Source organism: Zalophus californianus, chromosome 4 (assembly GCF_009762305.2).
Source record: "Zalophus californianus isolate mZalCal1 chromosome 4, mZalCal1.pri.v2, whole genome shotgun sequence".
Lineage (NCBI taxonomy): Eukaryota > Metazoa > Chordata > Mammalia > Carnivora > Otariidae > Zalophus > Zalophus californianus.
Window position 1 is genome coordinate 26,592,877 of NC_045598.1, and position 27,778 is coordinate 26,620,654.

General features: G+C 48.8%; 1 protein-coding gene across 2 annotated transcripts; it reads left to right on the forward strand.

Annotated features, from left to right (window-relative positions):
- The first annotated feature begins 23,609 nt into the window (after positions 1 to 23,609).
- Positions 23,610 to 27,159, forward strand: GJB5 (gap junction protein beta 5). 2 transcript variants are annotated; one of them, XM_027622631.1, is made up of 2 exons: positions 23,610 to 23,743; positions 25,715 to 27,159. In XM_027622631.1, exon 2 carries the CDS (start codon positions 25,742 to 25,744, stop codon positions 26,561 to 26,563), a length of 822 nt encoding a protein of 273 aa, XP_027478432.1. In that variant the 5' UTR covers positions 23,610 to 23,743; positions 25,715 to 25,741; the 3' UTR covers positions 26,564 to 27,159. The 2 variants fall into 2 exon arrangements, with proteins under 2 accessions (XP_027478432.1, XP_027478439.1); XM_027622638.1 differs by having other exon boundaries at positions 23,678 to 23,743; positions 25,718 to 27,159.
- The last annotated feature ends 619 nt before the right edge of the window (positions 27,160 to 27,778 follow it).

Genomic DNA, 27,778 nt, shown 5'->3' on the forward strand with positions numbered 1-27,778 from the left:
AGCTCCTACCATGGAAGGGCCCCACCCCACAGGAGCGACCCCAGACCTGCAGGTGCCCAGACCACAGGCCCCTCTCAAGCCCAAACTTTCTTTGAAGACTACACTTTCTCTCTAAAACCCAGTGAGGGGATCCTGGGTGGCTCAGTTGGTTAAGGGTCTGACTTCAGCTCAGGTCATGATCTCAGGGTCCTGGGATCGAGCCCCACATCAGGCTCCCCCCTCAGTGGGGAGTCTGCTTCTCCCTCTCCCTCTGCTCCTCACCCATGCTCGTGCTCTCTCTCTCTCTCTCACTAATAAATGAATAAAATCTTTTTAAAAAAGCCAGGTGAACTTTGCATGCTACTCCATAATGTGTCAGGGTTTGTTTAAATAAAAAAAATAATGCCTATTGATTGAATTTTGACACAGAACATGTATTATTTTTGTAATATAAAATATTCAATTAACAAGTAAATACAATGCTTCTCACTCCTTACTATCAAGTAAAATTGATGATGCAGGGAAATGCCGGGTTTACTCTGTGACCTTATGAATTCCCAACACACATAGAGTGTCCCCAGGGGCATCCATAATCCATCCATTCTTTCTTTCATTTACTCATTCAACAAATAGTTTTGGAGTACCTGCAGTGTCCCAGGCATGGGGCTAGAGTCTAGGAGTATAATGATGAGTAACAGAGAAATGTTCCTTGCCTTCAGGGAGCTTCCTATCTACTCAGGGGATCAAGATGTCAAAACACACACACACACACACACACACACACACACAAGTATAATAACTGGTAATAAATGCATTATAGAAAAAGCAAAGGATGTACTGAGCAAGAATAATGGGGGTACTAAAACTGTTTCCAAGGAAGTGACATTTAAACTGAGACATAAAAGATGAATAGGAATTGGTCAGGTAAAAAGGAGCAGTGGGAGAATGTTCCAGACATAGCTAATAGCCCGTGTGAAGAGGGAAAAGAGACAAACCCAAAGCTTTCTCGAAGCTCAAAGATGAATCCTTCATCACTTGCAGCCAGAGCTCACAGGCCAGAGGCAGGAACAGCCCCCCTTCCCAAGCCCTGGGAGGCAGCCAGAAGCTCTGCCAAACCCAGCCCAGCTGTGGTCTCCGGGCACAAGGCCACCCGTGATCGATCGCACAGCCAGCGCCCAGCTCAACACTGGCCCTGAAGTAGGACCTAGAGCCAAGTGGGGTAAGGGCTGGTGGGACCCACGGATGCATCCCTGAGGGGGATAGCCTAGGACGGTGGTCAACTTTAGATCATGGCCAAACCCAAATGAAGCCTCTAGAGCTTCTCTGATGTCTGGAAATAGCACCTTTGTGGCACCTGAGCAGGAGGGAACAGCCCTGAGGCACTTAGGGCCAGTTGCCCTTCTGAGCCCAGGACCTAGTGCCAAGACCAACACCTCACTTTGTGCCCCAGTTGAGGGTCCCTGGATCCTGGTCCTGACCTGCAACCCTGACCCCTTCCTGGAATGCCAGTCTATGTAGGATTTGGGGGATGCTCTTTTCCCATCTAGTCTGGGCCCTTCTCCTGAGCCCTCTGCCACCATGCAGTGGCGTGCTCATTCTGGGGTCCAGCACCACCCCACCACCCCACCTTGCTCAGCCCAGCTGTTCCCTGGATGCCTCCCACCATCTGCCTAGAGGCCTGGCTGGTTCCTTGCAGACCCTGGCATTCTCCCGCCTAGACTGGAACTAGCCCCTGTCTGGACTTTCAGCTTCCACCATCCTTCTTCCCGTAGCCAGAGTGACCTTTCTAAAAACACAGATCTGATGGTGTTGCTTCCCTGCTTCCAACATTTCCGTGAACTTTCCATTGCCCTTAGGGTAAAGTCCAAGCTCCTTCATAAAAGATGGACAAGTTCTGCATGTCCACCCCAGCCCCCTCTCTGCTCTCATCTTCCAGAAAGAAGACTTGTAGAGGAGGAAAGGACACAGGAACAGGCCTGGGGGGTGGGGGGGGGGGGAAGTGGGAAGAAGAATGCATAGGCACAAGCTGGAACACCTCAAACCTTTGGCCTGAGCGCCCTTCCCCCACCCCGCCCTCAGCAGAGCTGGACGGAACCAGCAGCAGAGAAAGCTTCTCCAATTCTGATGGCCACAGCAAGGGCTGGGTAGCAACAGGCAAGCCTGGGCCTCTGCTGCCACCCAGAGGCTGAATGGAGCAGCGCAGGCAAGAGAGCCAGGGTCTTAGTCACACGGAGGCGGAGCCGGTGTCCCAAGACTCACCCAATGGTGAGCAAGGTCCAGTCAAGGGTGGGGCCAAAAGCAAAGGCCTCAGTCAGCAGTGACCGTGTTGGAATCCAGCCTAATGGGTCCTAAACACGCTTCTATTATGCATCTGTCATAATACTTCATAATTTACCTGTTCCTCTGTCTGGACCCTGTAATCTGAGGTCTCTGCTCACAAAGCAATCTTACACCCTCTGGTCAGCCCTCCTCTCCAGCCTCCCTTCCCCTTATTACTCTCCCCTTCTCCTCGCAAACCGCTGGGCCCTTAGGACATCCCAGGACAAGCAACTTCAATACAGCAATACCTTCTCCATGCACACTCTTTCTACCACCTGCCTGATGCAGTTCCTGCTTCTCACCCCAACACATTTGTTCATTCATTCATTCATTCATTCATTCGCCAAATACTTGCTGAGGGCCTTGTATAGACCTAGCCCTATGCTAGACAAGCAGACAGACAAGATTCCCCTGTCACGGAGCTTTATTTTATTTGGGGCAGACAGACAATCAGATAAATGAACAATGTAATTTCAGGTAGTGATACACTGAGTGATGTGTTAGACAGCACTTAGAGGGTGGCAGTGGGGAGAGAAATTGAGGTCAGGGAAGGCCTCTCTGAAGCCAGGTGTGAAACCAGGTTTTAAAATGTGTCCACTGCCTTCCAAAAATAGAATCTGCTTTCCTCCCCATAACCCCCACAAATGCAGGCTGTGCTTAGTTAGTCATTTCTAATGAAAAGAATAGGGCAGAAACAATGGCATATTGACTATGTATGACTTCCAAGAGAGGATATAAAAGTCATTGTGGATTCCTCCTGATGCTCTGTCTCTCTTTTGGATCACTCACTCTAGGGAAAGCAGGTTGCCATGTCACAAAGATGCTCAAGCAGGCCCATGGAGAGGCCCACATGGCTGGGAACTGAGGCCTCCTGCTAAAAGCCATGTGTGTGTGCCATCTTGGAAGTGGAGGGTCCCATCTTAGTCAAGTCTTCAGATGACTGCAGCCTGTGCCAACATCCTGACTGTAGCCACCTGAAAGACCCCAAGCCAAAACTACCTGGTTAAGCTAGTCGGGGCCAATTCCTCCACCGGACACAGTAAGCACACTGCCCAGGTCCCACAATACTTTTAGGAGCTACAGAAATGTTTTAATTTCTATTAAAACTCAGAGAAAGAAATTTGTCACAAATATGTGCAGATTAAACAGCATACTACTGAACAACCAATGTGTCAAAGAGAAAAATCAAAAATACCTTGAGACAAATGAGAATGGAAATATAATATACCAAAATTTGTGGTATGCAGCAAAAGCAGTTCTAAGAGGGAAGTTCATAGAGATATATGACTACCTTGAGAAACAAGAAGTCTCAAATAAACAACCAACCTTTACACCACAAAAACTAGAAAACAAAGCCTAAAGTTAGTAGAAGGAACAAAATAACAAAGATTAGAGCAGAAATAAATGAAATAGAGAATATCAATGAAACTAAAAGTTACTTCTTTGAAAAGATTAGAAAATTGGCAAGCCTTTAGCCAGACTCACCAAGAAAAAAAGAGAGAGGACTCAAATAAATAAAAATCAGAAATGAGGGGTTCCTGAGTGTTTCAGTCAGTTAAGTTCTGACTCTTGATTTCAGCTCAGGTCATGATCTCAGGGTTGTGAGATCAAGCCCCCCATCGGGCTCCATGCCGGGCATGGAACCTGCTTAAAATTCTCTCTACCTCGCCCTCTGCCCCTCACCGCTCTAAAAAAAATCAGAAATGAAAGAGGAGATACTACAACTGGTACCACAAAAATACAAAGGATCATAAGAGACTCTTTTTTTTAAGATTTTATTTATTTATTTGACAGAGAAAGAGACAGCAAGAGAGGGAACACAAGCAGGGGGAGTGGGAGAGGGAGAAGCAGGCTTCCCGCCGAGCAGGGAGCCCAATGTGGGGCTCGATCCCAGGACCCTGGGATCATGACCTGAGCAGAAGGCAGACGCTTAACGACTAAGCCACCCAGGCACCCCCATAAGAGACTCTTACAAACAATTATATGCCAACAAATTGGACAATCTAGCAGAAATGGATAAATTCCTAGAAACATACAACCTACCAAAATTGAATCATGATAAAATAGAAAATCTGCTTGCCATTTGCAATGACGTGGATGGAACTGGAGGGTGTTATGCTGAGTGAAATAAGTCAATCAGAGAAAGGCATGTATCATATGACCTCACTGATATGAGGAATTCTTAATCTCAGGAAACAAACAGGGTTGCTGGAGTGGTCGGGGGTGGGAGGGATGGGGTGGCTGGGTGACAGACATTGGGGAGGGTATGTGCTATGGTGAGCACTGTGAATTGTGCAAGACTGTTGAATCACAGATCTGTACCTCTGAAACAAATAATGCAATATATGTTAAGGAAAAAAAAGAAGAAGAAGAAGATAGCAGGAGGGGAAGAATGAAAGGGACTAAATCGGAGGGGGAGACGAACCATGAGAGACGATGGACTCTGAAAAACAAACAGAGTTCTAGAGGGGAGGGGGGTGGGGGGATGGGTTAGCCTGGTGATGGGTATTAAAGAGGGCACATTCTGCATGGAGCACTGGGTGTTATGCACAAACAATGAATCATGAAACACTACATCAAAAACTAATGATGTAATGTATGGTGATTAACATAACGATAAAAAATTTAAAATAAAAATAGAAAATCTGAACAGACCAATTACTAGTATGGAGATTGAATCCATAATCAAAAACCTCCTAACAAACAAAAGTCCAGGATCAGATAGTTTCACTTGTGAATTCTACCAAACATTCAAAGAAGAAGTAATACCAATCGTTCTCAAACTCTACCAAAAAAACAGAAGAGGAGGAAACTCTTCCAAACTCATCTTATGAGGCCAGCATTATCTACCCTGATACCAAACCCAGACAGGGACACCACAAGAAAATTACAGGCCAATACCCCTGATGAACATAGATGTAAATATCCTCCATAAAATATTACCAAACTGAATTCAACAATACATTAAAAAGACCATAATCAAGTGGGATTTATTGCAAGGATGGTTCAACAAATGTAAATTAGTCAATGTGATATACCACATTAACAAAATGAAGGATAAAAATCATATGACCATCTCAATAGATGCAGAAAAGTATTTAACAAAATTCAGGATCCATTTATGATAAAAAACTCTCAACAGAGTCAGTATAAAGAGAATGTACCTTGACATAATAATGGCAATATTATTGCCATATATGACAAATCCACAGCTAACATCAGACTCAATAAAAAGCTGAAAGCTTTTCTTCTAAGATTAGGAAGAAGACAAGGATGCCCACTCATGCCACTTTTATTCAAAATAGTATTGGAAGTACTAGCCAAAGCAATCAGACAAAAGAAAGAAATAAAAGCCATCCAAATTGGAAAGAAAAGTAAAACTGTCACTATTTGCAGATGACATGGTATTACATATGGAAAGTCCTAAAAAAAGTCCATCAAAAAACTGTTAGAACTGACAGACAAATTCAGTAAGTTCTCCGAATACAAACTCAATACACAAAAATCTGTTGCTTTTCTACATACAATAATAATGAACTATCAAAAAGAGAAATTTAAAAAAATTTATTTATAATTGCATCCAAAAAAAATCTGGGAATAAATTTAACCAAGGAGCTAAAAGACCCAATATTGAAAACTACACAAGACATTAATAAAAGAAATTGAAAGACACAAATGAATGGAAAGATGTTCCATGCTCATGGCTTAGAAGAATCAATATTATTAAAATGTCCATACCACCCAAAACAATATCCAATATCCATAGTCAACACAATCCCAATTAAATTTCCAATGGCATTTTCATAGAACTCGAACAAACATTCCTAAAATCTATATGGAAACACGAGAGATCCTGAAGAGTCAAAACAATCTTAAAAAAGAACAAACCTGGAGGATATCATGCTCCCTGATTTCAAACCATATTACAAAGGTATAGTAATTAAAACAGTATGATATTGGCATAAAAACAGACACACAGATCAGAACAGAGGGCCCAGAAGTAAACCCATGCATATATGGTCAACAAATTTATTACAAAAGAGTCAAGAATATACAATGAAAAAAGGACAGTCTCTTCAATAAATGATGTTGGGAAAACTAGACAACCACATGCAAAAGAATGAAACTAGACCATTATCTTACACCATACACAAAAATTAACTCAACGTGAATGACAGACTTGAACATAAGACCTGAAATCATAAAACTCCTAGAAGAAAACATAGGTTCCTTGGGTCTTGGTGATGATTTATTGAATCTGACACTGCAAACAACAAAAACAAAAAATAAACAAGTGGAACTATGTCAAACTAAAAAGTTTCTGCACAGCAAAGGAGCCTGTCAACAAATAAAAAAGGCGACCTACTGGGTGGAAGAAAATATGGCGGATTCAGTCCCAGCCCACTGTAACAAAGCTAGTATTGCAATAAAGCGAGTCAAAAGAATTTTTCGGTTTTCTGGTGCATATAAAAGTTATGTTTACACTATAATGTAGTCTATTAAATGTATAATAGTATTGTGTCTAAAAAAAAATGTACATACCTTAGTTTAAAAATGCTTTGTTGGGCACCTGGGTGGCTCAGTTGGTTAAGTGACTGCCTTCGGCTCAGGTCATGATCCCAGGGTCCTGGGATCGAGTCCCACATCGGGCTCCCTGCTCGGCGAGGAGACTGCTTCTCCCTCTGACCCTCCCCCCTCTCATGTACTCTCTCTTTCTCTCATTCTCTCTCTCTCAAATAAATAAATAAATCTTTAAAAAAATAAAATAAAATAAAAATGCTTTGTTAATTTTATTTATATAAAACCTTAAAAGCTATAAAATTAAAAATACCTAATATCTATATTTTGTATTATGGTATATACATTCAATGAAAGTTTCTGTTGGCCATTAAAATAAATTCTTTTGAAGAACATATAAATGGAAAGGTAAGCAACTCACCATCATTTTATCCAGTGAAAAAAGCAGGATATCAAATTCTGTAAATAATATAATCATATTTTTATATGTTTATATTTTTGTATGCTTAGGAAAAAAGATAGGAAATAAACACACCAGAATATTGTCAGTAGGTACCTCTATGTAGTAGGATTACAGGTGTCTTTATTTTCTTTTCCATACTTTTCTTTATCTCTGAACTATTCTATAATGAGCATGATTCATTTTTTTGGCCAGGAAAAGTTCTTTAAAAACTATATGAATAATATATTCCTACATAACAAGTTCTGCAAAGTTGCATTTATATAGACTGCTGTCCACATGTTTCTATCCTCACTGCTTTACTCAGAGGAAATATGGCAAACCAGACCTTCTGCATAGCCTGTGTCCAAAGCACCTTATACCACACACCCACTACCCATTTCACTAGGATTTTTGCGGGGAGGAGAAAAAGATGTCTTATGTATTTAAGATATGTATTTAAAATATGCTTCGGTATGCTTTTTGAGAGGATTTTAAGAATTGTTTAAACTAAAAGAAAAACTTTGTAACTTAAATGTACACTGGTTTGGTTGACAGATTGCTTTTATTTAGTGTCTTTTATTTCTCTAGAATCTTAATAGGTTTAGTTGTGAAGAAATTCTGATGAAAAGTACAGTAAGAGCAAAATGTTGGTAATTATTAGCAAGTATACACCACTTTGAACTTATAAACTTTTATATCAAGCATATGAGGTCACACAAATATATTTCAAGTATCCAAATACTTTAATGTATGTTTGTGTATATATACATAAACAATCATTTTTTAATCAATAGAAATGAAATTTCTCATGAAATTTTTTTTAAAAATGCTTTGTTAAAAAATGCTAACCATCTTCTGAGCTTTCAGTGAGTTGGAATCTTTCTGTTGGTGGAGGGTCTTGCCTTGATGCTCATGACTGCCCACTGATCAGGGTGGTGGGTGCTGGAGGCTGGGGCAGCTGGGGCAATTTCCTAAAATAACAGAAGAATGAAGTTTGCTGCATCCACTGACTCTTCCTTTCAAGAATGATTTCTCTCTAGCGTGCGATGTTGTTTGATAGCATTTTACCCACAATAAAACTTCCTTCAAAATTGGAGTCAATTCTCTCAAACCCTGCCGCTGCTTTATCAACTCCGTTTATGTACTAGTTTAAAGCCTTTGTTGTCATTTCAACTGTCTTCACAGCATCTTCACCAGGAGGAGATTCCATCTCAAGAAAGCACTTTCTTTGCTCACCCTCATCCATTCAAGTTTTATTGTGAGATTGCAGCCATTCAGCCACATCTACAAGCTCCAACAGTAACATCAAAGACAGTGATTGTGGATAGCCATAGGAAATATAATAATAATGAAAAACTGAGATATTGTGAGAATTACCAAAATGTGACACAGAGGCATGAAGTAGATAAATGCTGTTGGAAAAATGGGGCCAATAGACTCACTCAATGAAAGGTTGCCACAAACCACCAATTTGTAAAAAATGCAGTATCTGCAAAGTGAGGTGTGCCCATATCTTACAAGGGGCTAATATCTAAAACATATAAAGAACTCATACAACGCATTAGTAAAAAACATATATAGTTGTATATATGTAGAACATGGATAGATGGCCAACGGGTGCATGAAAAGATGCTGAACATCACTAATCATCAGGGAAACGCAAGTCAAAACCACAGTGATATATCACCTCACACCGGTCAGAATGGCCATTACCCAAAGACAAAAAAATAACAAGTGTTGGCGAGGATGTGGAGAAAAGGAAAGCTTTATGCACTGTTGCTGGGAATGTAAATTGGTGCAGCCACGTTGGGAAACAGTGTGGAGTTTCCTCAAAAAATTAAAAAGAGAACTACCATGCTATCTAGCAATTCCATTTCTGGGTATTTATCCAAAGAAAACTAAAACACTAACTCGAAAAGATACATGCACCCCCACGTTCATCGCAGCATTACTTACAACAGCCAAGACATGGAAGTATCCATTAATGGCTGAATGGATAAAGAAAATGTGATACACACACACACACACACATGCACACACACACACACACACAAAATGAAATATTATTTAGCCATAATAAGGAGTGAGATTTTGCCATTTGCAACAACACAAATGGACCTCAAGGGCATTATGCTTAAGTGAAATAAACCAGACAGAGAAAGACAACTATCATGTGATCTCTGTTATACATGGAATCTAAAAAAAATAAAATAAATTAAAAAACAAAAAACCAGGGGCGCCTGGGTGGCTCTGTCAGGCATCCGATTCTTGATTTTGGCCCAGGCAGGTTATGATCTCAGAGTCGTGAAATTGAGCCCTGCTTGGGATTCTCTCTCCCCCCCTCCCTCTGCCCCCTCTCATCACACCCCCCCTCACCCCAGCCGCTTGCACTCTCTCTCCCTAAAATAAATAAGTAAATCTTTAAAAACAAAACAAAACGAACAAACAAACCAAGCTCATAGATACAGAGAACAGATTGGTGGTTACCAAAGGCAGGGGGTGAAGTGTTGGAGAAATGAGTGAAATTCTTTCAAATATTTTTAAATTTGAAAAAAAAAGTAAAGAGAATGTGTATGAGCCTGTGATCAAATTAAAGGGAACCACTTTCCCAAATTTAATTAGCTATGCATATTGCTATAAAAACCAAACTTTTTAAAAAAGAAATCTTACATCAAAGAATATGTCCTCATATATATTAATATCTCCATCTTTATAGTAGCACAATTATAAAAAAAAATTTTAATATCCTTTTAAGAAAGAAGGGGCCAGCAAGGGCAAAAGTACCTAAGTCCCATTAAAGTCCTAACATAGTCCTGAAGCTGCTCTTGAATTCTTGAGTCACAGAAACTTTGAGATAATAAGTATTTGTTATTTTAAGCTACTAAAATTTAGGGTAATTTGTTACATGGCAAGAGAGCACTAATAATACTAGCCTCATGAAGATTTGAGGGCAGAGCACTGCAGACAGGGGAGAGCAATGCAAAGGCCCTGGAGTAGAAGTAATCCTGGAATGTTCAGAATGAACAGGGAAAAAAACTGTTACTTTACCCCCTCTACACCTTGGTTTTCTCATCTGTAAAATGGGGATGATGGTCATCACAGCTCCTCACTGGATTGTTATTTGGATTAATTAATAGTATCTGGGACAAAGTAAGTACTGTGATTGCTGTTCAGCCTCCTCCTGGCCTCTCTTTCTCCTCCAGCATCCTGCCTATACCTGATATCTGAAGGCCTAAGCCTCTTGCCAGCCACCTTGGTCTTCTGACCCAATCTCCACCAACACCCCCCAGCAGCTGGGGGTCCAGAGTAGCTTCTAGATGAGATTCTGAGCCGGGAGAAATAGGTATTCCACAGATGGGGAGGAAAGGCATTCCAGTTTTGCAGCCCTCTCCTGAAATCACAGCCTTCTTTTCCCATCACCCCCCACTTGCTAACTCCCTTGGAGCCAGCGAGAGTCTCCTACAACTCTAGAAGGTTCCTGATTCTCACACAAAGCCCCTACTTTCCACTGAAGCCCTCCATTTGCCCCCTGTACTTGCTGGGACAGGAGAAGCCCTTCACCACTGTGAGAGCATGAGCCCCAAAGCAGGGCCACAGACCAGGGTCTCAGCCACAGTGGGTGGGGGGAAGGTTGGAATTACTTTCCATGCACACGCGCGCACGTGCGCGCACGCGCACACACGCACACACACACACACACACTCCTGTACCCTGAAGCCTGAAGCCTCTCCGTGTCCTTAGGTTGAGTCCTTCACATGGGATCACAAACAGGTCAGGTGCTAGAGTGTTGGAGTCGATAGTCCGCGGACTGGCTGGGTGTCGCACACGTGTCCATCGCCGCTTGTCACACTCACTGCTCCCACCAAGTAGATGCGCCATATTCTAGAATGGTAGTAACAATAATAATGACAGTCAGTAGGAGGAGGGTGCTTCCTCTGTGCCAGGCGCTGTCCTAAGACCTTTACAGCAAGCACACGAGGAGTGTACCATTGTGACCTCCAATGATGATTTGAGAGCACAGAAAGGCGAAGCAACGTGCCCAAGGTCACACAGTGGGGGTGGGAATTCAAACCCAGCAGAGTGCAGACTGAGCCCTACAGGCCTGTGTGCCCCACCCGCCCAGGCCTCAGCTGCCTGGATCCAAGACACTAGGAGGAGCTGGGCCAATCAGTTGTTCCTTTAGCAGACTGGGAGCTGTGGGCACAGAGGCCAAAAGAAACTGAGTGTCCCCACAAAGTACAGGGGACAGGCCAGTCTTCAAGGCCGGGTGTCAGAGAGGACAGAGCAGCAATGCAGACAAAAGCAAAGATGAAATGACCGAGAAGTTACCAGAAGAGGTTGGAGACAACCTCAATCTGCTGGCTCCCAAGCTCCAGGCTGCTGGAGACCTGGTGGTCAAGTGGTTCCTGCCCCCTGAGATCTGGAAGCCTTGTTGCATCTACAACAAGTCTCCTTTATGGGGCAAGCGTCAAAAAAGTCTCCCATTCTGGCTATCAGGAAAGTTCTGACAAGAACATACTGTGCAACTTGGGCAAGTTACCTAACCTCTCTGAGCCTCTTACTACTCCATGAACTGTGACTCTGTAAGAATTCAGATACTGAATATGCAGCAGCATAGGAGGCTTCTCACACATAATAGGCGTAAAGTAAATGGCAGAGATGATCAGGGTACTCCGGTGTTTCCCACCCTACCCTCCTGAACTAAATCCTGAGTGAGCACAGTTTAGACTCTGGCTGGGGCCCTACGTGAGTCGTACCACCCTGACCAGAGTACCCTGTGTGCCCCAAGCCCTTGTGTGCCCCATCCTGGCTGAGAAGGCTGCCATGGGGCTCCTGTGCCCCAGCGACCCTCTGGAGCCTGACCTCTGCCCAGCCCTGATCAGCCTCCTTCCCTGCCCACAACCTACAGCTGGGATCTGCTCTGTTGTTGTTCTTTAACAAACTATTTTGGGATCATGTAAAAATTACAAATATCTTTCAAAGAGCTCCCGTATGCCCTTCACCCAGCTTCCTTTGATGTTAACGTCTTGCAGAACCACGGTGTAAAAGCCAGGAAATTAACACTGGCACGACACTGTAAACCAAACTCCAGCTGTACGCAGACTCCAGCTTGGGTGCTCATGCCCTCTTCTGCCCGATTGCTAAATCTCCCGAGCATCCTGTGCCAGGACAGAGATGTCTTGGCCCAGCCCTGGCCTCGAGGAGTCACGGCCTCAGGGAGAACAGATATGGAAATGAGACAATTACCCTGTGATGAGATCTAGAGAGAGGAAGAGCGTCTTGCTGGTGGGGTGCAGAAGGGAAACCCGTCGGTCCAGCACGTCAGGGTCCCAGTCTGAGCCGAGCCTCGAAGGACCAGTACTACTTTGTCCCTCTCGGTCACCATTTCCAGAAGTCAATGGGAACTGTGCCCAGGTACCGACCGGCCCAGGGCTTACTGCAGACCCTTTCCCAGGGAATTCTCAGGGAAGACAAAGACCGAACCACAGAGTGAGTTAAGACCAGACGCTCTGGAGGCAGACAGACAGGGACCGAACCCCAGCATCAACGCTGTGCAACTCGGGGCGGATGACTCAACTTCTCTGGGCTTCAGTTTCCTTGCACTTCCCCTGCATCTCATGCTCCTCTGTCAGAGGCAGTGTCTTCCTGCCTCTCGTTCATCTCACCCCTCCTCCCTCAGCCTTGGCCCTCCCCCCATCCCAAACCTCTCGGAGTCCCATTAATTTTGAGAGGCTGTCTGTATGGAATGCCGCCTGGCCCAGTCCTGGGGCTCAGAGAACTGTGTAATTATCCACTTGGAGCTGAGGGGAAGCGATAACCAGTTCTCCCTCCCTCCTTCCCTGCTTGCCTTACGCTCATCCATTTCGCTCAAACATCCCCAGGGAAGCCAATTATGGAGGGGCCCGCTGGGGGAGGAGGGGTGGGGATCTTCATTACCTCAGACAAGGTCAGAGAAAGGGAATAGTCAGGCCCTGACCCCCCAGCCAGGGCCCTTCAGCCTGTCCTAGACATCAATGCCTACTCTCTAGACCCCATTATCTCCAGCCAGGAGCTCCCTCTTGTGCCCCGGCTTTGTTCAGCCAACTTTCCCCGGGGCACCTCCCACGTACATCCCACAGATCCTCAAACTCAACACTTCCAACCTGGACGCACCATCTTCCCTCCCAGACCTGCTCCCCCCATTCCTACCTTCCACCTCCCACACCCCACTCCTGATCTCCTGAAGCACCAGCCTCCCAGGCTCTCAACAAGACACCTGACATCGTCCCCTCGGCTAATGTGCCACCAGCAACCATTTCCGTTTACCTCAGACCACCAGGACCAGCTTCCGTGTCTTTTTTTTTTTTTTAAGATTTTATTTATTCATTTGCGAGAAAGACAGAGAGAGAACAAGCAGGGGGAGAGGCAGAGGGAGAGGGAGAAGCAGACTCCCTGCTGAGCAAGGAGCCCGATGCGGAACTCGATCCCAGGACCCTGGGATCATGACCTGAGCCGAAGGCAGATGCTTAACCAACTGAGCCACCCAGGCGCCCCAGCTTCCATGTCTTAAAAGTTACATGGCAGTGGACCTTTTCACCGGGACAGCCCACAGTCCCTTCAAACAGGCAACACCCCAAGTCTGACTATATCATCTTACCTCCAGTCTCCTTGCCTCTGTCTGGGACACCCCCCCTTCCCAATTACTGACACCAAACCTCTCCACCCCCTCCTGCTCCCTCTGCATACACCCCGACAGTCCCCATGCTGGGGCAGGAGGGCGGACTTTGGGGTTGGTAAGAACTGAACGACCATCCCAGCTCCATCATCCCGTGACTGTGTGGCCTGGAGCAGGTCACTTCACCTCTGGCCCTCTGTTTTATCATCTGTGAAATGGAGCTAAGGATACCAACCTTGCAGGGCTGTTGGAAGACAGGGTGAGAATATCCAGAATTACAACCTCAAATGACTAGAGCCAAGCAAGTAACATGCATGCGTGGAGAGTCCTGGTGGGGTCTAGAGCCGACTGGACAGTGGATGCCCCATCGGGGGGGAGGGACAGCTGTCCGTCGCTCCAGCTGTTGATGCCACAAGGAATATGGGCCTCATCCTGCCGGAACCTCCTATTTCCCAACTAGGTTTCCATGTGGAATTTCCAAATTTGTATATGTTGGCAATTAATTGAAGTGTTTCTTTAGCACCACGAAGGCCAAACAAAACATGTGCCCCCAGGGCGCCAGTTTGTACTTCTTGATGTATGCAAGGGGTTGGCCCAGGGCTCCCTCCTAACAGTCAATAAACAGGAATTCCCTTCTCTGCCCTTCTTATCGATTCTCTCAACAACAACAAAAGTCTCCCAAGCCATTCCTTCCATACGACCCTCATCCTCATTGTCTTCATGCAGACCCTAGTGGCCCCAGCCGCCCAGCCCTGTCCATCCACACACCTGGCAGGGCTCCGAGCACCCCACCTAAGATGCCTTGCCCTCCTCGGCTCCTCCCGGGACACCTCAGAGTCGACAAACCCTCTCCCTTTCATTTTCTCACCTCCCTTTCCAGCAACCCATCAAGGTGCATAAGTAGTCATTACTGACCTCCAGAGTAGCAATTATCGACCCCACCATGCAAATGAGGGAAGTGGGGTCCAAAGGGCGTAAGTCAGTAAACAAATAATTTAGTAAACACCTACTACGCACCAGGCTCTGTTAAATGGCAAACCCAAGGTCACACAGAGTATTCAACCGAAGTAACTGGGCTCAGGCAAAGGGACAATGTCATAGCTCAGTGCATACAGGAAGTGTAGCTGGGCTCCCGATGAGAAATGGAGCCGGAGGTGAGTGCCTTCTGGGCACTCGCCTCTTCTCTCTTGTTCCTGCTTCCCTTTCTGTCCCAGATCCATCATCCCATCCAGCGGAGCAGCATTCCCACACAGCGGGCCACCAGCAGATCTGGAACCTCTCCGTGTTTACCATCAGATGGATGCTGCTGGTGTTCAAAAGCCCCAGGGAAGGACCCTTGAAAGACCAGCATGGGTTCTGTTGTCACATTGGGCCAATCAGCTGCGCAAGATACGACTGATTAGCTCAACTTGGGGCCAGCCCCAGCCCTGGGCGAATCAACAGTCAAGACAGCAGCAAGCTCTTTGAGTCAGGAGATTATGGCTGGTTGGAGAAGGGAGAATTCCCCAGGAAATGGGGTTGCTGTCTGTGCAAACAGGAGATGTCTGCAAACAGGAGAGTTAGAGCTCTCCCAAAAGCCAAGCCTGAGACAAGGATTTATGTGCAAGTTGTCTACTGGGGCGGTGATCCCAGGAACTATCAGCGTGGGAATGGGAAGCGAGGCCAAGAAGGAAAGGGAGCTGATGAAGGGTGTGTGGTTGAGTGAGTTACCACCGTGGACAAATGAGTTTAATCCTGCTGGGGACCTCCGTGGACCTCAGAGTTCTCTCAACTGAAGGGTGTGGAAGATAGGGGATTTATCCCCTCACTTCTATCAGTCATTGGTTGAGGGCTACTGCAGTGAGGTGTCAATTTGTTGGCACTTCCAGCCCACCCATACACAGGCAGAGGCCCCAGAAGCCCAGAGAGCCCCAGGCAGAGCGGCAGGTCTGCCTACGGTAAATCACCATGCTTTACGTCGCCCTCTCAGTCGCCATCTCGGAGCAGGCCAAGGAGAGATGGGGTGGGTACTGACAACACCTGCCCCGCGTATTCACTACCTGATGAAACAAGGTTTAAAACCTAGATCTGTCTGATTATTTGCAATAAGCCATGTGGGCTCCGCACTAGACCATCCCTGAGCAGAGGTCCCAGGCATTCCTGCCGGTGCCCAAAGGGGGGTCCCTGGCCCTGGAATGCCAGCACTGGGGTGGGCCCAGTGGCCAAAGCTGCAAGACTTTCACACGAGCCTCTCAATCCTCGGCAAAAGAAGCCCCACAGAGAGCTGAGATAAGCTGCCCATGTGCAGTAGGGCAAGAGTGTTACTGTGGGCCTGGCTGGAGGGATGGGGAGACAAGGAGGCATGGGGCTCTCAGTCTCAGGGATGGGGGGTGCTCACTGCTGCCATGAACCAGCCAGCCCACCCAGAGCCACAGACATAGCAGAGAGAGACCAAGGGTCGAGGCCAGCTCTAGCCCCACCAGGCTGAGCTTGGGAGCAGAGGCAGACCTGTTGGGGTAGCTCCCGGGGCCCAGGAGGAGAAGTAGGTCATCAGGGAAAGGCATGACAATGAGTGCTCACCTGGGGCCCCAGAAAGATAAAATAAGAATGTCCACCCTACCAATCAGAGAGCGACAGCCTTCAGAGCAGGGGAGTAAAGAAGGGTGGGGAGCATGCCAACCCGTAACTCCCATGCTTTCCATAGGTCCTCGCAGACTCTCCCATGACAGCTCTGTCACCCCCTCACCCTGCAGAACAGAGACTAAGGCCAGGAAAAGAGAAAGGGCTTAGGCATGGCTAGGGAGTGGAAGTGGGATTTGAAGCCAGGTCTGTGTGGGTTCTGTCTGTCACACAGCTCTCCCTCCTTCCCAGCTCTGCCTCTTCTCCACCCCACTTGCCTCCTACCCTTCCACCCCGACATCCTTCCTAGACTCCTGCCGTACCACAGCTCCCATCCTTCTGCAAAGGAATAGTCGAGAAGTTTTGCCACAAGTCTTTCCATTTCCAGAAGAAAGCAAAGCTTCTTCAGCAAAGGAGCAGGCTTTCCAGCTACCTCAGCCCAGGCCTTGAGACAGACGCAGATCATCCATAGAGGTAGCTCTCCAAGGATTGGACCCTGCGCTTCCCCCAGAACCAGCATGAATTGGTCTCCTCCATCCCCCTCGAGGTCATAAGCAAACAGGGAGCAGGAAGCCGATCTGTGCATCCCTGTATCCTTCCAGTGACGGTGAAGGAATGGACAGCTCAGGCCCGTGTGGCCGTTCACCTCCCCCATCTCCCCTCAGTGAGCTGAGACAGGCTCCTCCAAAGACCACCACCAAATAAGGGGAGAAAGAAATTGCAAAGCAGCATCAGCTTCGGCCTCATTCGCAGATATTGGTCTTAGCTGAGAACAGCAGCTGGGATTTATTAGGGATTTATGACGTGCCGGACACACGTTTTATATATTTTTTAAACTTTTTTTTAAAGATTTTATTTATTTTATTTGAGAGAGAGAGAATGAGAGATAGAGAGCACGAGAGGGAAGAGGGTCAGAGGGAGAAGCCGACTCCCCGCTGAGCAGGGAGCCCAATGTGGGACTCGATCCTGGGACTCCAGGATCATGACCTGAGCCGAAGGCAGTCGCTTAACCAACTGAGCCACCCAGGCGCCCACGTTTTATATATTTTTATTCGTCTACCCTTCACAGTAAGCCTACAAGGTAGGTGCAACCGTCGTCCATATTGCAGAGGAAGAAAGTAAGGCCAACAGGGGCTAGGAAAATTTCCCAGGGTTGTGGGCCAGTACACAGGAGAGCTGGGGTGGGAAATTGGGCAGTATAGCTCCAGAGCCCATACTCTTAAGACAGCATCTCTATAACACCCTCCTGCCCACTGATTCCGTGGTGCTCTTGGCTCCTTTCCTCTTAATAAAGAGGAATGAAAATAAATAAATTCATTCATTCATCATCAAACACTCATTAGGCAGCTACCACAGGCCAAGTGTTGTGCCAGATGGTGGAGACAAGAGTGAGCACGATTCCCATGAGCCAACCTCTGGGCCGGTCCTCTCGAAGACGACAGTCATAAGGAGGAGAGGACATGAAACACACAAGCACCCCCATAACTACAAGTGCAGTTGTGATATGGTCACAGAAGAGAAGCACGTGCCAAAAGAATGGATAACAGAGAACCTGATCTAGTTTCAGGGGTCAAGGGAGGTTTTTCTGAGAGGGACCTTACAATCAAAATCTGGAACTTGAGTCGATGCTAGCTCAGAGAAAGTGAGGAAAGATCATTACAGCATGTGCAAAGGCCCTGAGGTGGGAAAGAGATTCCTATGTTCTAGAAAGTGAGAGAAGGCCAGCGCAGCTGGAGCACACAGGCAGAAGGGAAGAGGCTGAGAACAAAGGGTGGGGGAGGCCTGAGCATGCAGGACTTTACAGACCATATTAGCAATATGAGATTTTATTTCAAGACAGTGGGAGCCACCGAAAGAAGACTCTGTTGTAGTGGCAATGTGAGGACAGGGAATGGTTACGTGTTTGGTGCACATAGTGCATTTGGCCTACTTTCTGGCACAGAGGAGGAGCTCAATAGTTAAGCTAGCATTATTATTCCATTTTCCAGCTTTTCCACCTCTCCCGAGTGGAGGGAATAGGCACCGCCTCGGCCCCACAGGCTGGCTTCTCTTGCCAAAAGGACCAAAACGTTACTCTCCTTTGGGAACAGTGGCTTCAATAGTCACCAGTGGGGTAGCAGGCCACGGGGCCTATGTGGCCCTTTGCCTGCTGCATTTAGAAGGGAGCCTGGGGGTGGGGAGGCAGCTGGTCTCCAGAAGAGAGTCAGCTCCCACCCACCCCACACCCGCTAACAGGGGAAAAGGCAGGAACCAGGCAGAGCTGACCCTGCAGGGAGGCCAGCACTGTCTCCTGAAGTTAGGGCTGAGGGAAGGGTCAGTCTGAGCCAGGAGGACCTGTCAAAGATGACGAGGAGGGTCAGGAATGCCCGGGCTGAAGACTGGGGGACCTGGAAGTGGAGCTGGAGAACCGGGAAAGAGAAGAATGAGAGGGAAAGGATGGCAAATACAAGGCAGGAGCCATCTGCGGGTCAAATGGCCCTCCAGCCTCCTCCCCTCCATCGGTCTATCCTTCCACAAACAATGCTACTTGCACCTGCTTCCTAAAATGTCAGTGCTCCCCCGAGCTCTGCCGGGACCCTCCTCTTGTCACACAGCACGCACTCCAAGGCCACGTCCTGGGGCTCCCATTGCCCCCTTGGGGCTGAGGACTCCCAAACTACATCTCCAGCCACTGTTGCCAACTGCTGGCTGTGGACAATCCACGGGGCTGTTCTCCAACCCGTCCCACTCAGCACAGGGAGCACTGAACTCACTAACTCCCAAACATCTGGAAAGAACCTATGCATCACCTTTCCCTCTGCCCAAACAACCTGCTTTTCCTCCTAGATTCCTTCTTTCTTCCTTTTTTTTTTTTTTAAAGATTTTATTTATTTGACAGAGAGAGACACAGCGAGAGAGGGAACACAAGCAGGGGGAGTGGGAGAGGGAGAAGCGGGCTTCCCGCGGAGCAGGGAGCCCGAGGCAGGGCTCGAGCCCAGGACCCTGGGATCACGACCTGAGCCAAAGGCAGACGCTTAATGACTGAGCCCCCCAGGCGCCCCTAGATTCCTTCTTTCCATCAGTGGACCTGCCACCTGCCCAGTCACCCCAACTAGCAACCTGGGAATCATCCAGGGTCTTCCTCCTACCTGCACCTGCCCCCTGCATCCAGTCAGACCCCATACACTGGCTGTGCTTATCAACTACTTCCCAAATCCTTCTCTCTGGCTCCTGTCTTGCTTAAATCAATTGTGATAACTTTTACCTCGCATCTCGTGTGTCTCTCCTCTTGAACAGAGGGAGCTTTCTAAACGTACAGTCAATCCTTATTATTCACAGATTCCATATTTATGAGTTTGTCTATTCACTAAAATGTATTTGTTTAACCCCCAAATCAATATACCCAGTGCTTTCACAGTCATTCTTGGACGTGCACAGAGCAGCTGAAAATTTGAGTCCCCCCCCGCCCCGCCACCCCGACATTGAGGTTGAACAAGCAACACTTTGCCATCTTCTTTCAGCTCTGAGACTTTGAAAAAATGTCCTATTTGAGGGCAATTTATTTCCACATTTTCTCATTTTGGGGCTTTTTGTTGGTGATGTTGCTGTTTAAATGGGCCCCCAAGGGTAGCACTGAAGAGCTGTCTGGTTCCTAAGTGCAGGGAGGCTGGGATGAGCCTCAGGGAGAACACCCGTGTGGTCGATGAGCTTCATTCCGGTATGACTTATGGTGCCTTAGCCGTGAGTTCAATGTTAATGACTCAACAATATATATTAGATATGGTGTCTTTAAGAAGAAACACATATAGGGGCGCCTGGGTGGCTCAGATGGTTAAGCATCTGCCTTCGGCTCAGGTCATGATCCCGGGGTCATGGGATCGAGCCCCACATCGGGCTCCTGGCTCAGCGAGGAGCCTGCTTCTCCCTCTGCCTCTCTGCCTGCTCATGCTTTCTCTCTCTGTATCTCTGTGTCTCAAATGAATAAATAAAAAATCTTTAAAAAAAAAAAGAAGAAGAAACACATATAAAACAAGGTTATATATTGATCAGTTGACGAACATGTTGCAACCAGAGCCTCGCAGAACCTAACACTGCCTTTCTCCCACTGGTAAAGGTGCAGTATTTGCTAATTCCCTGTTTGTGGTGACTTTACACAACGTTAAGTACCACGAATAATAAGAATCGACTGTACCAATATGACCATGTAGCTTCCCTCCTTCCCTCACACCTCCCTCTGCACACAAGATAGGTCCAAACTCCTTAGCACGGTGTTCTAGATCTTTTATGGTCCAGATTGTCCTTGCCAACCTTCCAGGCACCTTCTGGTGCTCCCACTGCCCCCCACCCAGTCCACTCTCTAAGTCTCTTCCATTATCTTTCTTTTTTTTTAAAGATCTACTTATTTATTTGGGGGGGAGGGGCAGAGGGACAGAGAGAGAGAGAGAGAGAATCTCCAAGCAGACTCTCCACTGAGTGTGGAGCCCTACTTGGTGCTCGATCCCACAACCCTGAGATCATGACCTGAACAGAAACCAAGAGTCAGATACTTAACTGACCGAGCCAACGAGGCACCCGTCTTCCATTGTCTTTCACAAAGCTCCTCTGCACACTCTGTGCCCTCTGCCTCAGAGGCCTCTCCTCCTCGGCTCTTCTTGGTGAACTCCTATACATCCTTCAAGACCCAACTTAAACATTACCTTGTCTGGATCTCCCTTTGGCAGAATTTGACGCTCCTTCTCTGTTGAATGTCCCTTATAGCCCCTCTCACAATGTTGTACCTAATCCATCCACGTGTCTCTCCCCTCTCCTGGACTTAGTAATCATTTTGGAGGAAGAATGTAGAGAGGGACAGGTGTGTGTGAATTTTTGCAGGGTGCATGCATTTCATACATCATTCATTCCATAAACATAAATGCAGCCTAACTCGGTACCAGGCACTCTCCTAGGCCCCAGGGGTACAGCAGTGAACAAAACAAAGCGCTACCCCATGTGTGCGGCACTGTGGCTGTACAGTGTGGCCTGTGTGTGGGGTTGCATCGTGCTTGCTGTGGACCTGTGGTATTTGTGGCTCCTGGACACACAGCTCCCGGAACTCTGACCCTGTGTGACCTGCTGATAAAGGGCATCTTAGGAGTTCATTAGGACAACAGGCTGTGTCTCTGCACTAATAAGAAACTCAGTGGGGGTGCTCTCTGCCCCCCCCCCTGCCGCCCACCTCTCTGACCATCACTGCCTGGCCTGGGTTTTGCCTTTCCAACCCCAAGTCAACATTCATCCACATGAGACTTTCTCTAGTGTGTCTGTCTGTCTCCCTCTCCCTTCTCTGCCTTCCCTATGTCTCAGAGAGAAAAGGCCTAGGGATAAGGGAAAGAGGAGGAAGTCACTTTTTGTACGTGCCCACCATGTGCCAGGCCTGTGGGAGGCAGTTCCATTCACATATATCAGAGGTAGTCAGAAAAAGGGCTTCCTTTGTGCCAGGCACTGTTCTAGGCTGTACCTCTATGAGCTGGGTTAATCCGCACACCTACCAGGTAGGCGATGTTACTGTCCCTCTATGCAGATAAGAAACTGAGGCTTCACATGGAGAGGAAGAGACAGAAGTGGGATTCAGGCCACGCAGGCTGCGCTCGGTCACCGCGCTGCATCGTGCTCACTGTGTGCACAGGGCAACCCTCGTGGGCACAAATCGTCTCTCTGTACTTTGGAGGAGAGGGAAATTGCCCTGATCTAAAAGTACCAGAGGTGTGAGATTCCAGATGCAGGGGTGTAGGTCCAGATGCAGGAGTGTATGGGCTCCAGATGCAGGGCGATGAGGCCCAGATGCTGGGGTGTGAGGCCCAGATGTGGGAGTGTAGTCTCCAGATATAGGGGTATATGGGCTCCAGATGCAGGCGCGTGGGGTCCGGATGCAGAGGTCCCTTGCCTTAAGGCAGTTCCCTGAAATGCCTCCCCCATCAGACAGCGAGGTACCTGCTCTGGACAGGACTTGTCCATTCCCAAGCCCTTCCTGCTGGGGCTCACCCTGGAGGCCCTTCTGACGTCAGGGTATCTCCGGTCCCCCATCTGTGTGCCTGCCCAGGCTCTCCAGATCCTTTCTTTATCTGGGTAGCCTCACACCAAACATAGCACCTGGCACACAGCAGTGTCTCAGCAATGATTCCTGAACTGAAAACAAGGGTTGGTGGAAAGGCCAGTATTGCGTGTGGCATTGGGGGTGGGGGGTTCCGTGTATGTGTCTGTTTTGGGGAGGGGGCGGCTCTCTGCCCAATCCCTCACGAACCCAGCGTAGGGTACAAAGACTGAGCTGGATTCCAGCAGCCACAGGATGGGGGGAGGGGAGCCTGGGCCCAGAAACCTGCTTCGTGGCCCCGCGGCAGTCATGAGAGGCTCTGTGCAGCTGGTACTAGACTTCTCAGCAGGTCAAAAAGGCCAAGTGGGTGAGTTCCTGGGGGCCAGGGGTTGGTCTGCTTTATGCCCTGCTCACAAGTCCCTGTTGGTGTGGATTGATTTGTTTATTCAACAGATAGGTCCTACCTGGAACAAGCTCAGTTAAGATCAACTATTCCAATACAGTCATGATGATTTGGAAGTTCGAGGCCATGAAAGCCCAGAGGTGAGGCTCTAAGCCACCTGGAGTGGCAGTCAGGGAAGGCTTCTTGGAGGAGTACCAGATGATGAGAAAGGCGAGAGAAGGGCATCCAAGAGTAGGCAATGGATGGGGCAAAAGCATATGGGCTGGAGACAGAGTCTGGGAGTCACGGCGTTATGGAAAATAACTGAAGCCAGAAGAATGGAAGGCCAGAGAGCAGCCCCTAGAGTCCCAAGAAGTAGCATGGGGACTTTCTGGAGAAGGATGAGAAGGCAGGACAGACCTCAGCTCCTCCCACACCAGGCCAGGGATGAGAGGACAAGCAGGGGCTCAGAGTGGACCTGTGGTTCTCCCCTCAGAGGATGCCAGGATTCTGGGCTCAGCGCCCCAGGAAGAGTGAACCATGAACCCTTAAGTTTCTGGGCCGCAGCAGAGGCAGGCTAGGGAGGCTGGGGCCCAGCCAATGGCAGGGTCAGGCGCAGCAACTCCTCCTCCTAGGCCAGAGGCACACCCAGGCTGCCTGCCCGACTCTGCAGGCTCTTTCCCGGGAATGTGCGGCCCAGACACCCTCCCTGGTTCTGACATGAGTTCCAGCTGCCTGCTGAGTCTGACTTCCAGCTACCAGGAGCCATTACACAGAGGGCCCTGAGGAGTAGCCACCCAGGTAAGGTCCCCTGGGTCCAGATGGACCCTGGCATACCTGGCAGAGGGAGACTTCTCTGGTGGCGAGACCAGAGAGGTGGCCTGGACATATCTACCACACTGTGTCAGATGGGAGAGGAACGGAGGGCTCCTCCCTCCTCTGCTCTGCGTTCTTCCTGCTCTCCCCAGCTGAGCAGAGGTGGGAGCCAGGGACCAAGTGCAAGAGGGGCTTGCAGGGGTGCCAGGACCTGACCAAGCAAAGCAGCTCTGCCTGGGCTTGCTGAGTCCTATCCACCACACCCCAGGAGGGCTGGGCCAAGAGCCTCTGGGGACTGAGGGCGAGAGCCTCCCAGGCAGTTCCCTGTCAAGTTGCCAGGAGTTCCGCCCACCTTACGCAGGACTGAGCAAAGACAAGCTGATGATTCACGACCAAGCGGTAGGTGGTAGAGACAGAACAGTGGAGAGACAGGGTGAAAGCCGAGACACCTCCAGCCTCCTTTACCTGGCATCCACCTGGTGAAGGAGAGGTTGGGCACAGACCAGATGGGCAAGCAGCTTCCTGCAACTTAAAGACAGGGGCCCAGGCCCAGAGTGTGGTTCAAATCCCAGCTCTGCAGCTTCCCAGCTGTGCAACTATAAGCAAATTAATTAACCTCTCTGTGCTCCACTTTCCTCATCTGTAAATTGGGAATAAAAAAATATCATACCCTTTCATACAGTTGTTGTACTGGTTCATGCAAAGTGCTGAGAACAGTGCCTGGTGCCACACAAATACCCAGTAACCGTCGGCCCTTACCACTACCCTGTTCATCTGTAGCAGATCCCACCGGCGTTCAGGACGGCATGGTGACCAGTGCCTACACGGGCACTGGGAAGGGCATCAAGAACCCCTTAGAGCGAGAGGCAGTGCAGGCTCCCTGAGGTCCCAGGGGAGCCCACAGTGCCTGGGTCTCAGGGGACACCCCAACCTCCCCGTCACAGCCCCTCCAGCAACCAGGCAGAAGAATTCCAAGAGAGGAAGTGGTAGTCTCTTGCTCTGAATGGCAGTCACGTTCCGTAAACTCACCAGCGAAACTGACCAGAGCAGCATTTCCCAATTTGCTGTTTTGACAAGGCTGTTCCACACAATGATTTAAAAAAAAAGGGTTTTGTGGTCAAAGGAGTTAAGACAATGCTACATTTTCCTTCTCTTTGGGGGATTCAAGTGTCAGTGTATGAGCTTGGTCAAGGAAAGAGACCTATTGAACTCTGCTGAACCTATGGTTGCCTACCTTTCTTGAACACAGAATCCCTTTCTCTCACTGCGCTTGTTGCCAAACCATGGGGCAGGGTTCCACTGAACACCAGTTTGGGAATCCCCAGAATACCAGGATAAAGGATAAAGAGAACCATTGTCCCCTACTTCAGCTTTCAGCTGGATTGCCACTGGCCTTGCTTCAAGTGAGCTGCACCTGAGCAACACATTACCTGGATATTTGCTGAGCGTTAGACCAGACGGGAGTTTGGGGACAAAGTTCCAGCAGCCTCTCCTGCCCAAGTGAAGGGCAAGGAGCAGGTTCCCCTTAGGAGGGGCTAAGAGGAGAGAGCGGGGCTCAAAAGGAGAGAAGTCTTCCCAAGGCTCCGCGCCCTGAGGAGGAGGGCCAGGGTTGGAACAGAGGGAGAGGGCAGAATGCCCCACCTACTTTAGCCTTCACTGTGCAGGACCACAAGACCAGAGCCTCGGCCCCGGGAGGAAAGAGTGGCTCCCTGGACCCACCTTCCCCCACTTTTATGGGTTCTGGATTTAATTACCTGGGTTCAAATCCCAGCTCCACACCTAAGAGTTGTGCAACCTTTATAACCCCCCAAGCCCCCCTTTCCTCCATCTGTAAAATGGGGACAGTAACAGAACCTAGCTCCTCTGTGACTGTGAGAATTGAATACAGATGATATATTTCCATAGGTGCTCAGAGTCAGTATTCTAGAAATGTGGGAAATTGTGATTATTTCCCAGCAGGAACAGCCAACACCTGGGTCCACTATGAACTGGGGAATCTTCGAAGGGCTCCTGAGCGGGGTCAACAAGTACTCCACAGCCTTTGGGCGCATCTGGCTGTCTCTGGTCTTCATCTTCCGCGTGCTGGTGTACCTGGTGACGGCTGAGCGAGTATGGAGCGATGACCACAAGGATTTTGACTGCAACACCAAGCAGCCAGGCTGCTCCAACGTCTGCTTTGACGAATTCTTCCCTGTGTCCCACGTGCGCCTCTGGGCCCTGCAGCTCATCCTGGTCACCTGCCCCTCGCTGCTCGTGGTCATGCACGTGGCCTACCGGGAGGCTCGGGAGAAGAGGCACCGAGAAGTAGCGGGGGAGGACCGTGGGCGCCTCTACCTGAACCCCGGCAAGAAGCGGGGCGGGCTCTGGTGGACGTATGTCTGCAGCCTGGTGTTCAAGGCCGGCGTGGATACTGCCTTCCTCTATGTGTTCCACTCATTCTACCCCAGATATACCCTCCCTCATGTGGTCAAGTGCCACATAGCTCCGTGTCCCAATACGGTGGACTGCTTCATCTCCAAGCCCTCAGAGAAGAACATCTTCACGCTCTTCATGGTGGTCACGGCTGCCGTTTGCATCCTGCTCAACCTCATAGAGCTGGCCTACCTGGTGAGCAAGAGGTGCCGTGAGGGCTTGGCAGCGAGGAGAGCCAGGGCTACCGGCGTGGGCCATTGCCCGGACTATGTCACCTCATCCTGCAAGGGCGACGACCTCCTCTCAGGCGACCTCATCTTTCTGGGCTCAGACTCTCACCCTCCTCTCCTACCAGACCTCCCTCGAGACCACGTGAAGAAGACCATCCTGTGAGAGCCGCCTGGTCAAACCTGGTGGAGAGGGCCCAGCATGTCCCACAAGTGCAGCCTTGGGGGCAGGCAGCAGGGAGGGTCCGGCCCCTGCTGCAGCTGTGGGGCCTTGGGCAAGTGACCCCTCTGAGCCGAACCTTCATTTCCTTTCGTGTAAAATGGAGGTGAAGCCCACGTCGCAGGGTGGTTGCTGTGAGGAGGGGTTTATTTAGAGAAGGGATGTGCAAGTACCTTCGTGGGGGGGCACGGTCAAGGCTTAATAAAAGTCAACTCATCCACTTGATTGAAGGTGCCCTTCATTCCTTCAGCCTTTGCGACCCTTCTCAGGTCACTGGGTCAACTTCTCTGCCCCTGCAAAGGGCTGGACCTGATCCAGCCAGGTGAAGGGACCATCCCCTCCCCTGGAAGAGGGTCCCCAGCACTCCTGGGGGTCATGCCACCTGCTCATGCTCAAGACAAGCCTTTATCCCCAGCTGCAAATTGAGGTCCAAGGGCTATCTGCAAACATATGGGACTTAGCCTGTGGAGAACTGTGTGTTGCAATGGAAAGTTCATGAACCTTTGAGTCAGAACACTTGGATTTGAACCCAAGCTCCACTGGGACTCTGGCAAAGGGACTTCAGCTCCTCTCTAAAATGGGTTAATAATACGGAGACTGGGGTGGGGGGGTGGGGGGGGAACTGGATGAGCTCATGGCTGTGGATGGGGTAAGCCAGCTGTAAAAGGCCACATAAATGTTAATCATTGCTATTAGGAAGTGCTCAATAAATGCTTGTGGGAAATGAAGCAGAAGAGCCCCTCCCCGGCTGCACATTAACCTTCACTATCCCAGCCACCAGGACAGCCAAGATGCAGGCCCAAGGCCCCTCTGAAGCCCCACTGGGAGGTACCCTGACTTCCCTAGAGGCCCATAGAGGACGGACAGCGAGGTTGTGCCTGGCCCCGTGCCAACTGGGGCATTTCATGCTGCTGACCTGCATTCTTCATCTCTGCCAAGGCAGCGGGTATCCTTGTCGAAAAGAACCATAATCATCCCCTCCCGTCCCCTACACAGCTCACCAACAGCCCAAGCTCTAGTCCCCACCAGGGTGGGATGTGATCCCGGGCTGGATCAAGTTGGCCCCTTTCCATAGATGTCAGCTACTGAGGACCTCAGGACCATGCTTCCGAAGAAAAGGGCAGGAGAGAGGCCTGGGGATGGAGGGACCAGGGGCAATAA